Genomic DNA, 13483 nt, shown 5'->3' on the forward strand with positions numbered 1-13483 from the left:
GGGGGTGCAATAATGCAAATAAGGTAGGACTGAAGCCTTTCCTGCTGCTTACTCTATGCTTTTAAGTAACTATTGGAGAACACTGAAGCAAATCTTCAAGATACAGATTAGCAGCTTTCTATACATACACTGCAATGACTTTATATGCCATTTACAGGTAACTCATGTCGGTGAGCCTTAAGTGGGCAGGAGTGGGGTAATGTTTCCCCAGTCACTGAAGGCAAAAAAGCATGAAGGAAGCAGCTCAAGCTGCATCTGGCAACAAGCAAGGCGAGACTGATTCTCTCATAGCTGGAACACACCATGCAATTTGTCAGATCAACAGGTCGAACCGATCATTTCCGACAGGTCCGATCAGGTTTCCGATTGATTTTGTGCAGAAGCGAATGGAAAATCGATCGGAAACCTGATCCAACCTGTCGGAAATTAACGCTACTATCCGTTGACCTGATAGGAAATTGCATGGTGTGTACCAGGCATTATGTAGAAAACACATTTGGATGTCCTTAGCTAAAGTGTGATTGCATGTCTAATATATCAGTATAGCAACGGTTTGGGCAGTTAAGGTTATTCCTGAGGTTACATGTTAACGTGAACCTGAAGTGAAAATAAACTGATAAGATAATTATATTAATCCTCCTACTCCTAAAAATGACTTTAAGTATCCCACATGTGGCAAACCTATAATATTACTAGGCTATGTATTGTACAGTTTAATGTTCCTGTAATGTACATTTATTTTATATTCTGTTTTGATGCCAGTAATGGGAAAATGGTGGAAGGATTTTTGGATTCTGGGGCATTTATTACCCTCATAGAGCCAGATGTGATTACGGCCAAGTGTGCGCTACTGGGGCGAATTGTGCTGGAGTGGTTAGTGAACAGATTGCTGAATCTTAATCGATGGAGTTTTGGATTTTTACTATTGGGTGAGATGGAGTTTTTTTCTACTGCTTGGGATGGAATTAAGGAGTTCTCATACAACGGTCAGTCTGCTCGTGGTGTATAGACCCTCATCTCGTCACACCATGGTTTTCTTTTATATTTAAATATTTACAAAGTAGGTTGAATGTTTTGCTGTCTCTAATCAGTGGCAGCCTATTAAGTGTCCCAGCATTAGAAAAAGGTCAAAAGTTCATGTTTTTTGTCTGACCCTGCCCTCAGTTGTATTCTTCCAGGAAAACTTATGTCTGTAATTTGCTTTTCAGTGAGGTTTACTATATTCCTGACAAGGTACCGACAAGACAGAAGCGGTCACTTCCATACCTAGAAATTAACTCTTTCTTGCAACAAAATAAAGCAAGTAAAAGAGCTTGGTTATTAATGTTTTTGTACTGTACGTACACATTTATCTCATGTCACATATTGCCTTGGGTACACTTTAAGCATGAGCATTTGTGTTTAAACCATTTTGTAGGACTTTTTGTGGGCAGAAAATTACCTAAAAAAAAAAAAAAAAAAACAACTCTCCATTTTAAAAAGGTCCTGATTTTCATTTTAGAAAGCAGTGATGCTGTGGGGAAGGATTGGGGGGGGGGGGGGGGGGGGGGGGTGGGTTAAAGGTTACATATTACTGAAGCCTCAAAGACTGATCCTCTACAAGCACTAAAAAAATAGCTGAATGGTATGAGTATTTTGTTAAGTACTTCAGCATAATATATAAGAAAAGAAGAAGAAGCCCGAATTTCAATCATCACACATAGCCCATTATGCATGCAACAGGTCATGTAGGGCAGCTGGTTGTCATGTGGTTGACCGAAAAGTCAGTATGCTGTATAAAGAGGCTGATGGTGGTTAACTAAATGTTTTTAAACACTGGAGGGAAGACATCAAAAGGGGAATCTCACAAACCATGTACTATTGATTTAAATATAACCCAAAATGGTCTTGTGCATTATTATAAAAATGACAACAGGATTGTAACAATATGATGAAGGCAGAAAAGGGTCAAACAAGATTAAAACAAAGGTAAATGTTAAAGTATTCCTATACCTTTATTATCTATGTAAAATTGTAAACCTATCTATTTCATACATAAAATATTTGTATTTGATGAATTAATCTTTTCGCATGTCAGCTGAGCTAGAACAACAACAACAACAAAACAACTGAGACAGATCTATATGAGCAGCATGAACATGTAAGCCACGTACCCAGGACATTAGTAACACAGACTCTGCAGTGAAAAACATTTCCAGTTAAAAGATCGCCAAATCAAATTTGTCCAAACAAAACTTTAGGACGAAGAGACAGCCTGCATAAACTCAAAAGCCATGCTACAGGGGGCATAAGATTTAGCACATAGTACAAAGGAAAGCACAGACAAGAGAAACTTTACACATACAATATACAGTATATTCATGGCCCCTACAAAGCTTAGAAAGCACTTTGGTCACTTGCATTAGAAATCCACTGCTGAATGTTTCTCAATACATGTTGTATATATAACTGGAACATTTTCACATAACAATTGAAAGTGGGTCAATGTCAAACTTGAAAGTGCCAACTTAGGGTAAAGCTGTATCATAAGCAGTCTCTGCAATGCTGAAAAATGACTGCAGAGTTGTTGCAGGTCCTGATGTGGTCTGTAGTTCCTGGTACAAGAGAATGACTGCACTTGAAATAGTGGCCACAACCCCAAACCAGCCTAGGGCACAGACTGGCAGACAGGAGGCTTAGCCACACACCAGGGCTCCGCGCCACCTATCTAATCATACACTAACCCATTCATTGAAGTGGAGGTAGTTGTAAGGTGTATGGCTTTAAAAAGGGAAAGGCATAGTTTCACCCATCTGACTACAAGCACGCCCTGTTCCAAAGTAGAAGTAGAAGCAGGTTTACAGTCAGATGTGACTAATGTTGCTCCTGGACCATTATTAAGTACAGACTACCCCCCAAAAAAACCAAACCTCAGATAGCTCTCCATGGCTTCATTTTTAGTAAAACACTAGAAATGGAGGCAAGATTGTATAACTATGTTCCTCTGCATAAACACTGTGTCAGGTTTGAATAAAGGTAGGCTTATGCTTTACTAGAAGCTGCACAAGCACCAGGAGGTACAGTTAGACCCATAAGTATTTGGACAGAGACAACGTTTTACTAATTTTAGTTCTGTACAGTACCACAAAAACTTCTGAGACCCTGAAATGAAGGGATTGTGTTAAAAATGTTTTAGTTGCCACATATTTTTATGTAATCGTTTTACACCCCACTGAACTAAAGATGAAAGTCTGCACTTCAACTACATCTGAGTTGTTTCATTTAATATTCATTGTTATAAATTTACCCTGTACCAGTAATTAACCAAAATTTGAAAAAGGTTGTCTCTGTCAAAATATTTACGGACCTAACTGGCGATTACCAAAGAACTTTATAAAAACAGCTGGCATCTAACTTTGCAGTGTTTTATTAAAGAGACACTGAAGCGAGAATAATTCTCGCTTCAGAGCTCATAGTTAGCAGGGGCACGTGTGCCCCTGCTAAAACGCCGCTATCCCGCAGCTAAACGGGGGTCCCTTCACCCCCAATCCCCCCCCCCCCCCCCCCACAAAATCAACGACCAAATTGGTCGTAGATTTTGCTGCTGCTGGAGGCAGGGCTAACGGCTGCAGCCCTGCTTTACAGCGCGTCTATCAGCGGCGCATCGCCGCCTCTCCCCCGCCCCTCTCAGTGAAGGAAGACAGAGGGGCGGGGGAGAGGCGGAGATACGCACTGACAGACGCGCATGGGGCAGGGCTGCGGCGGTTAGCCCTGCCCCAATGCGGAAGCGCTCCCCCGCTGCACGGAGGGGGATTTGGGGGTGAAGGGACCCCCGTTAAGCCGCGGGATAGCGGCTTTTTAGCAGGGGCACACATGCCCCTGCTATCTAGGAGGTCTGAAGCGAGATTTATTCTCGCTTCAGACTCTCTTTAAAGGACCACCATCACAGCATTTCCTGAACAGAAGTTTAACTGGCAAAATAGTAAGATACCAGCGGGCCTCTCTACCCGCTTGCACACTATTTTGTCAGTAAGGCCTTGTATCTATCTGTGCGCGTCTGTCCGCTTTTAAGCAACATGTATCAATCTGTAACATTGATGTGCTGATAAAAGATGGACAGCACTAAGTGGAAACAAGCCCTGACTTTGCAACTGCTGTTCAAGTTTATGCTGTTGAAAACAAAGAAAACCCTGAGAATATCCTATTTTAACGGCCTATTTTTTTTTTCACGATAGTGGTCCTTTAACCACTTCCGTACCAGCAGTCTCTGCCCTCTTAAGGACCAGCTTTCATTGGCTCCTGGTGCTGTCAATCAATGTAAGCCAATGGGATTGCCTTACAGTGATGACAGGGTCAGGAGCCAATGAAATCTGCTCCTGACCGGCTCACACAGCTCTGCGACGGGGACAGGGCGGCGCGATCGGCGGTAGCGCGTTGAAGTCTACATCCTGTCAGATCCACACTGCCACATGCAAGACTTAGATTTCAACTGCGTCGGTTAAGCATACCTACTAAAGCCTCTATTCCACGTACTGCTGAACTGCGCATTTGTCGAGTAGTTCAGCAGCATGGCTACTACCCACAAGAGCAGTTCAGCTGCAATTACATATAGCTAAATGGCAGTGTTTAGTAAAACCGCATGTATCAATGTATCACATAACACGCAGCAGTGTTACCCGTTATCGCCGTGCTCAGATGCAACTAGATGGGGGTACCTTCAGCTTCTCGTGGAAAAGAAGCAGAAGTCAAAGAGTGGGCACGCCAACTGAAGTTTTCCCACATCTACTTTAGGAAAACGTGTAATTTCCCCCACAAGAATATAAAGAGTTTACCACACACATTACAATTACTACAAACTATAGGGTGTGCTTCTTTCCTGAATATGTGCAATAAATAACCAGATATTTGTACATTAGTAAGCTGTCATGTTATTTCTGAAAATTACTAACTGATCAATCTGTGTTTCCTGCGTTAAAGATCCCACCACTCCTCCCATCAATGTTCTCAGTGATTGCTGATCACACACCTCTCCTCAGAACTGCAGGGGCCTCTCATAGAGCCTACTATCAAGTCTGTTCTGATGTGAGACCCTAAAATCAAACACTTTAAAGAGACTCTGAAGAGAGAATAAATCTCGCTTCAGAGCTCGTAGTTAGCAGGGGCATGTGTGCCCCTGCTAAAACGCCGCTATCCCGTGGCTAAACGGGGTCCCTTCACCCCCAAACCCACCCCCGCAAACCTTGGTCGTAGACTTGGTCATAAATCTTTTCCTGGAGGCAGGGCTAACGGCTGCAGTCCTGCCTCTAGTCGCGTCTATCAGACGCGCATCGCCGCCTCTCCCCGCCCCTCTCAGTGAAGGAAGACTGAGAGGGGCGGGGGAGAGGCGGAGATACGCGTCTGACAGACGCGTGGGGCAGGGCTGCGGCGGTTAGCCCTGCCCCAATGCGGAAGCGCTCCCCCGCTGTACGGAGGGGATTTGGGGGTGAAGGGACCCCCGTTAAGCCGCGGGATAGCGGCGTTTTAGCAGGGGCCCACATGCCCCTGCTATCTATGAGGTCTGAAGCGAGATTTAGTCTTGCTTCAGACTCTCTTTAAATTTATCCTGATGTAAACCTAAGCAATATAAATGAAGCATGTTGACAATTACATAACAAGGTCATCTTCTTTGAAAATAACAGTAAACTTTTAATTAATGCAGCTCTATATTGAATGGATGAGTTATGATCTCTTGAATTATGATGCCACTGTAAACAGGAGTAATTAAGGGGAGGAGTGTGAGTGTGAGTATAGCGCATTTGAAATGTATGTGTTTGTACAATGTATGTGTGTACATTGTGCATGGAGTCCATGTGTAGAGTGTGTGCATGTGAAAGCAGGCTTGTGCACTGTAGTATTTGCTTTATGTGAGTCTGCATGTGTAGTGTGACTGTGTATATGTGTTTACACTGAATGCACGTTGCACATATATAAATGATGTGTGTTCTACAGTATATCTGTCAGGAAATGTGGCAAACTGGTGGAGGTACAGTCTGCCTTGGGTGGTCGGTCTCACCTGGTGGCCCAGATTACACCTTCACTTCACTTGAGTGGAAAGTGCATCATTCATCAAGCACACAATGCTCCTCCCAAGGTACACGAAAGGAAGCTTTGGCTAAAGATGGTTATGGTATCATTTCTTTTACTCTCAAAGCAATACTTTACATTTTGGGGGTTGGGAGTAGCATTAGGCTGTTTACATTTGTTCCCAGAGATCTACTAGAGCAATTTTTATGCTAGTTGTACACTTTTACTCAGAGGCTGCTAAGCTACATGAAAAAAATAGCAATGAAAAGTGAGAAATGTACAAGTGAATTCAGCAGAATCTTAATGAATGTACATTCAGAAAGAAGCAGAATTAAGTATTTTAAAAGATCATGGTCACAATTAAAAACAATTAACACAATTAACAGCAACTTATCCAGTAAAAAAAACAAAAACAAGACAGACATTTACAAGGACAAATGTTAATTAATGAAAATCAACTCAAAAACTCAAATCTTTTTTTCCAATCATACAATCAGTTTGCAGATGTGAATTTTAGTATCAGGAACTCCTACACACAGAGCTCACTGCAGAAATTCCTAATTTGTGAGAAACGAAATGTCAGGGTCTATCTATAACTGCTATGCCAACGTTGGGTATAATTTTGTAAATTTGAATGAAAATATAAATCTGTACAACAGCAGGTTTCTCCAACCCTACCTTTGTATCATTAAGGAGTGCAAGTGGAGCGCTGCCATCTGGCCTTCCATTCTGAGTTTCACGTGCAACTCCCTCTAAGGCCACACCATCAACTGCATCGTCTGCTTCACCAACAGGGCGTTCCTTCAGCAGACTCTGGTCAGAGATGCTTCCAATGGGAGCTGGAAATAAAGGATATAACAAAGTTGTGAGTGACACTGCTTTTTTTTACATGAGGAAGTGAACTTATAATAATAGTACAGTGTGTGTGACTGACATCACTACACCACCAGTCAGGTCTGCTGAACAGAGTATAAAAGTGTTCACCAGAGCATCTTGTTTGTGTTAATAGGGCCTGTACCAACATCCTTCTCTCTCAGCATTGCAGTCATATTCCCTGCCCCTGTAATAAAATGTCTGTTGTCACCGAGTCCCCACAAGCAAGTGGGCCTGTTCACTCATCCAATCTCCCTCAAGCCTCTTTTCCACTGGCAGCTGAACTGCTCATTTGTCATGTGCTGATCACCTCCTGTTGATGTGTACATAAATCCTTCAACTGACTCCTCAGATTAAGGAATCTGTCTCCTCTATTTTTAAAGCCCTAATGTTTTTCCAGATTGAATGAAAGAGCGTAACATTCAGTTCCTGAGTCAACTTCCTCCATTTCCTAGGTCTTCCTTTAAAGTGAACTCGAGGTGAGAAACAATTGTATTTATCCTCCAACTCCTAAAAGTGACTATATATATATATATATATATATATATATATATATATATATATATATATATATATATATATATATATATATATATATATATATATATATATATATATATATATATGCCATTGTTGAACATTTACAGTAGATTGAATATTTTGTTGTCCCTGTTCAGTGGCAGACTTTTAAGTGTCCCTAAGTGAAAATACATGAACTATTTACTTTTTTTTCTACCTCCCCCTGCTCTCAGTAGTCTATTCTGCCAGGAAAAACACCACATTTTTAAGGGCTGTAATTTGCTTATCAGTTATGTTCACTAGAGTCCTGACAAGGTACTGCAAGACAAAAGCGGTCACTTCCATGCCTAAATAAAGGTGCCCATACACTTACTCGATTTCCCGCCGATAGATAGCTAATTCAATCACTGATGAAATCTGCCGTGAAATCAATGCGCAAAAGCTGACCGACCGTCTTCCGTCCGGAATCTATCGTTTCCGTCGATCTGTCCTCGCGAAAACATTTTTCTCAATTGCCGGCGGGTCAGGAGTGCGTCGATAGCGGCGTTCGAATGTCCGACGACCAACGCTAGCTGCAATACATTACCTGTTCGGCCAGCGCGCTTCCCCACTGTCCCTTCTCAGCGCTGGGCTCCGTCTGGCTTTACTTCCTGTTGGGGGAAGTTTAAACAGTAGAGCGCTCTCTACTGTTTAAACTTCTGATAGGAAGTAAAGTGAAGCTGAAGCCCAGAGCGGAGAAGAGACAGCGGAGACTGGGGGACCTGTGCCGGCTGGACCAGGTAATGTATGCAGGGGGTGGCGGCAGCTCAACAGATTGTGAATCAATTTCATAGTGAAATTGATTCAAAATTTGTTTGCAGTGTAGGCAGCCAATAGATCCCTCTTTGATCAGATTCGATCACAGAGGGATCTATCTGCTGGTCGATCTGGTGGCAATCGACCAGTGTATGGATGCCTTAACACATTCAGTCTGCAAAATAAAACAAGTAAAACAGCCTGGTTATTAACATGTTTTGAACTGTACATTCACATGTTTATTTTATCATGCGACAAGTCACCTTGAGTTCCACCCTCGCCTCTTTCGGTTTCATTTAAAGGATAACCGAGCCGAAAGGCGCTGGTAAAAATGTAAGATGCAGTGCTTAGAGCAGGCATGGGCAAACTTGGCCCTCCAGCTGTTACGGAACTACAAGTCCCACAATGCATTGCAGAAGTCTGACAGCCACAGTCATGACTCAAAGGCAAATGCATTGTGGGACTTGTAGTTGCGTAACAGCTGGAGGGCCAAGTTTGCCCATGCCTGGCTTAGAGGGTTAAAATTCGATACTTACCGCGTCTCTCGTTCTCTGCAGTCAGCCGCTGGTCTTCTCCTATATATCCCGGTGTCCTGGCAACTTGGCTGACCTTTAACCCGGACAGTCTTCGCCTCTGCCCGGCACATAATTACGGACAGGAGTATGCACACTCTCCCGCCTCCTCCATCCTAGCGTCTGCGTTCCACTGAAAAGCAAGCGTCAGATGCTAAGTGAGACGCTTGCTTTTCAGTGGAGCGCAGAGGAGGCGAGGGAGTGTGCATACTTCTGCCCGTAATTATGCACCGGGCAGAAGCGAAGACTGTCCGGATTAAAGGTCAAGCCAAGTGATCAGAACACCAGGATATATAGAAGACCGGTGGCTGACTGCGGGGAACAAGAGGTGGGGTAAGTATCGACTTTTAACCCCCTAAGCACTGTATCTTACATTTTTACCAGAGCCTTTTTGGCTCTCGTATCCTTTAAAGAGAACTTGTAACATAAAAAGTGCCCCCTGGGGGGTACTTACCTCAGGAGGGGGAAGCCTCTGGATCCTATCAAGGCTTCCCCATCCTCTTCTGTTCCACGGTAGTCTTGCTAGATATCCCCGAACAGAGGGCATGTAAATCTTTACCTTCCCGGCTCCAGCACAGTAGTGGCTCTCTATATTTGGGCTAAGGCGGAAATAGCCGTTCCCAATCGGGTCCTCTCCTACACAAGCGCAAGTCACCTGTGCAGTAGAGCGGACCTGATTGGGACCGGCTATTTCTGCCTTAGTCTATCGGGGAACAGGTACTGCGCTGGAGCCGGGGAAAAGTAAAAACAACAAAATGTCGGCTGTGGTTTTGGAGGAGCCCAGCAAGATCACCGTGGGACGGAGGAGGACGGGGGAGCCTCGATAGGATCCAGAGGCTTCCCCTTCCCGAGGCAAGTACACCACTTTTTTTTATAGAGTCTCTTTAAGGCCTCTTGCACACTGCATGCATTTCAGATTCCGATTCCGCTTTTTAATCTGTTTTTACATCCGATTCCGATTCAGATTTTTAATCTTAACTGCATGCTGCGTTTTTTGATCCGTTTTTCTGTTGAATGTATTCAAGGAAAATCAGAAACGGAATCGGAATCGGAAACGGAATCGGAATCGGAAAACGGATTTGCAGTGTGCAGGGAGCCTAAATATTTGAAGTATGAACTTGTAATTAACTTTTCATACAACTAGAAATGATCCATGAGACAACTATTTGTGGGCTTTACTACAAAATGCATACAGTTTGGAAATAAGTCAAACAAGTGGCTGCTGATTTGGGCTCATGTGCGAGAGCTGCAATCAATATGCAACAAAATCAGAAAATTAGCTGGCCATCTCTATTTACAACATTCTTACAGAATCAATACAGAATACAAATCAAAGTCTGATTTTTGCCCCCCCCTCTAGAAAGGAAAAATTAAAAAAGAGCAATGATTCAATAAATCCAGTAGGTGGCTCCATAACATAATAATTACACGGATTCACTTACAACTGCCTTCATTTTCCATGTTTTGCACCAAGACAAGCCCAGATTTTTCGAAACTGAAAATTTGATGCAGGGCTGTATATCCATTTAGAGAGCCAGTTCCATTAAAATCTACAGTTAAATCACAGTTTTTATAAGCCAGTGTTTCTAAGCACTACAGCAGGCTTTCTCAACCAGGGTTCCCTGGAACCCCACGGTTCCTTGAGGACTCTGCAGGGATTCCTTGGCATTTTCCCCCATCATGGAGGAAGTATAATAGAGCACATTATAATAGGGGGTACTGTAAATAGAAGCACTAAATTGTGGGTCAGAATAATAATTAGCACAGTATAATGAGTGGCAGTGTAATAGGAGTAAGGGAAATTAATAGCCTCCCCTACTGTTAAAGACCATGTCTCCGGAAACATAAATGCAGGGGTTCCTCGAGACTAAAAAATAGTGTGCAGGGGTTCCTTGAGATCCAAAAGTTATTTAGAGGGTTCTTCCAGGGTAAAAAGGTTGAGAAAGGCTGCACTACAGGATGTACCCCTCTTTGAAATATGTTCTTCTTAGCAAATGCGTATTTCAGCTAGTAGACCATCAGTAATATACCAATTCTCTATCAACTGTTTCTCACACTAACCACAACTATCTACTCCTAACACACCCCCCCCCCCCCCCAGCTAATTTGGTCCACCTACAAATCCTGTGTGTCATTGACACAAGCTCAAGTATTCCTTGACAAATGTATATTTATACATTTTTTTTAATATATCCTAAGTGCCTTCATGTAAATAAAACTGCTTATTAAATATAGTCATTTTTGAACCCACAAACTCACTGTAAGTCCCCCCCCCCACCTTTGCTGGGTTTGCAGCAATAACACTTTTCATTCCAGAGGTGAGAGATCCTCACTCTGCATGCTCACAGTTGTGATTAATTACTACTGTGTCTCAGCAACAGCAGATAGCCATTCAATATAGCTTACACAAAGGAAGTACGCAGAGTTCACACAACATTCAATTTTTACTTCACATATGATTTGAGCAAGAGATCACATTGCTATTCAGGTCTTACATCGATCGGATACAGAAAAAAATCTAGCATAAATGTATGAGATTTATCAAATTCCATTCCTATTTATGAAATAAATACAGTATTGATTAAAAATTGATTGAAAGGGCATACACAAGGAGCAATAGTAGTATTTCGATATAATTTTTTCACCAAGTCCGATCTGATCAATTTATAGCCTGGGATTGGTTCTCTCTATTCTTTTGCCAAATACGATAATTTTCTCGATCGGAAATAGGATCTGAAGTGAAAATTGCATGGTGTGTACCCAGCATTAAAGTCAGTACCCACACTAGTTTAAACGTGGCTGAAGCGGCAGCTAAATAAGCCTCTGCTGTGTACTGCAGCCCCAACACATGGTACAATTTTTTTTCATCCAATCTTACCATTTCTATGTAGTAGAAGGGTAAATTAAGTGAATATACTGAAAGGATAATTTAGGCAGTTCCCTTATATTACACAGAAATGGTAAGATTGGATGAAAAAAATTGTACCATGTATGGGCAGCGAGATATCCAGCAAGCCAGATCATCTTGGTTGAGCGATGCCCAACACTGTTTACTAGGGCTGCATGATTTTAAACCGAAATTCACGTGCAGACGATCTACAGATCGTCAGTAGCTGCGGTTTAGTCGGTTTTGTCCCGCCTACCGCTGCGCCGTCATAAAGAGCCACTGATTGGCAGAAGACAGTGCATATTTATGAATGTCAATGAGCCGGGCAGCGAGTCCAGTCCAGAGCAGCACACAGCCCCACCAATAGCTAGATAGAGATGGTATGACAGAGGCGGATCTGTACAGAGGGTACAGCTCCGCCTACCGCCGCCGTCATACTATCTCTATCTAGTGATTGGTGGCGCTGTGTGCCGCTCTAGACTGGACTGACCGGAGTCACGCTGCCTGCCTTGAAGTAATGACGACCTCTAGCTGCCCCCTTCTCGCCAGCGCGAAATGGATGTCCGCTGCCTGCCATCGCCACCGGGGAGCAACTTTGCTGTGCCTCAGCCTGCTGGACTTAATGGTGGCAGGCAGCGAGAGGCCTCAGCCTGTCAACAGAGATCCCCCAGCCAGTCCTTCCACCTGCATTGTGCAGCGGCCACCTCTAGCTCCGGCCACTCTGTCTCTCCCCCTCCCTCTCTCTTCCCACCACTGTCTCTCTGCCCCCCCCTCTGTCTCTCACCCCCTTTGTCTCTCACACCCCCCTGTCTCTCACACCCCCCTGTCTCTCACACCCCCCTGTCTCTCACACCCCCCTGTCTCTCACACCCCCCTGTCTCTCACACCCCCCTGTCTCTCACACACCCCCCTGTCTCTCACACCCCCCTGTCTCTCACACCCCCCTGTCTCTCACACCCCCCTGTCTCTCTCCTCCCCCCCTCTGTCTCTCTCTCCCCCTCTGTTATCGTCCCCCCCTGTCTCTCTCTTCCCCCCCCCCTCTGTCTTGCTCTCTTTGTCTCTACCCCCTCTCTGTCTCTCTCTCCCTCTCTCTTTCTGTCTCTCTCCCTCCCTCTGGCTCTCCCCCCCCCCCCCCCATCTATCAGCCCCCTCTGTCTCTCTCTCTCCCCGTCTCCCCCCCCCTCTCTGTCTCTCGCCTCCACCATCTATCTCCCCCCTCTGTCTCTCTCTTTCTCCCCCTCTCTGTCTTGCCCTTTGTCTCTCCCCCCTCTCTCTCTTTCTGTCTCCCTCTTTCTCTCCCCCATCTATCTGCCCCCTCTGTCTCTCTCTCTCCCCCTCTCTCTGTGTCTCTCTCCCCTTTCTGTCTCTCCCCCCACCCCTCTCTCTCTGTCACCCTCCCTCTCTCTGTCACTTTCTCCCGCTCTCTGTCACTTTCTCCCGCTCTCTGTCACTTTCTCCCTCTCTCTGTCACTTTCTCCCTCTCTCTGTCACTTTCTCCCTCTCTCTGTCACTTTCTCCCTCTCTCTGTCACTTTCTCCCTCTCTCTGTCACTTTCTCCCTCTCTCTGTCACTTTCTCCCTCTCTCTGTCACTTTCTCCCTTTCTCTGTCACTTTCTCCCTCTCTCTGTCACTTTCTCTCTCTGTCTCTCTTCCCCTTTCTGTCTCTCTCTCCCCCTCCCTCTCTCCCCCTCTCTCTGTCACAGGACATCATGGCCACAACCACCTTCAGCCACACTAACATTGCAGCCACTGTCAGCTCTGCCAGTGCCACCAGTGGCCCAGGTCCACCAGCCCC

At 44.4% G+C, this 13483-nt stretch overlaps 1 protein-coding gene across 16 annotated transcripts in view; it reads right to left on the reverse strand.

The window, feature by feature from the left end:
* Positions 1-13483, reverse strand: part of EPB41L2 (erythrocyte membrane protein band 4.1 like 2) — a 278051-nt gene that overhangs the window by 61996 nt on the left and 202572 nt on the right. For all 16 annotated transcript variants that reach the window (XM_068231559.1, XM_068231555.1, XM_068231551.1 and 13 more), the window contains one exon: positions 6721-6881. In XM_068231559.1, the coding sequence (XP_068087660.1) occupies positions 6721-6881 (161 nt within the window). The remainder of the gene's footprint in view (positions 1-6720; positions 6882-13483) is intronic.

This window comes from Hyperolius riggenbachi, chromosome 4 (genome assembly GCF_040937935.1).
Source record: "Hyperolius riggenbachi isolate aHypRig1 chromosome 4, aHypRig1.pri, whole genome shotgun sequence".
NCBI lineage: Eukaryota > Metazoa > Chordata > Amphibia > Anura > Hyperoliidae > Hyperolius > Hyperolius riggenbachi.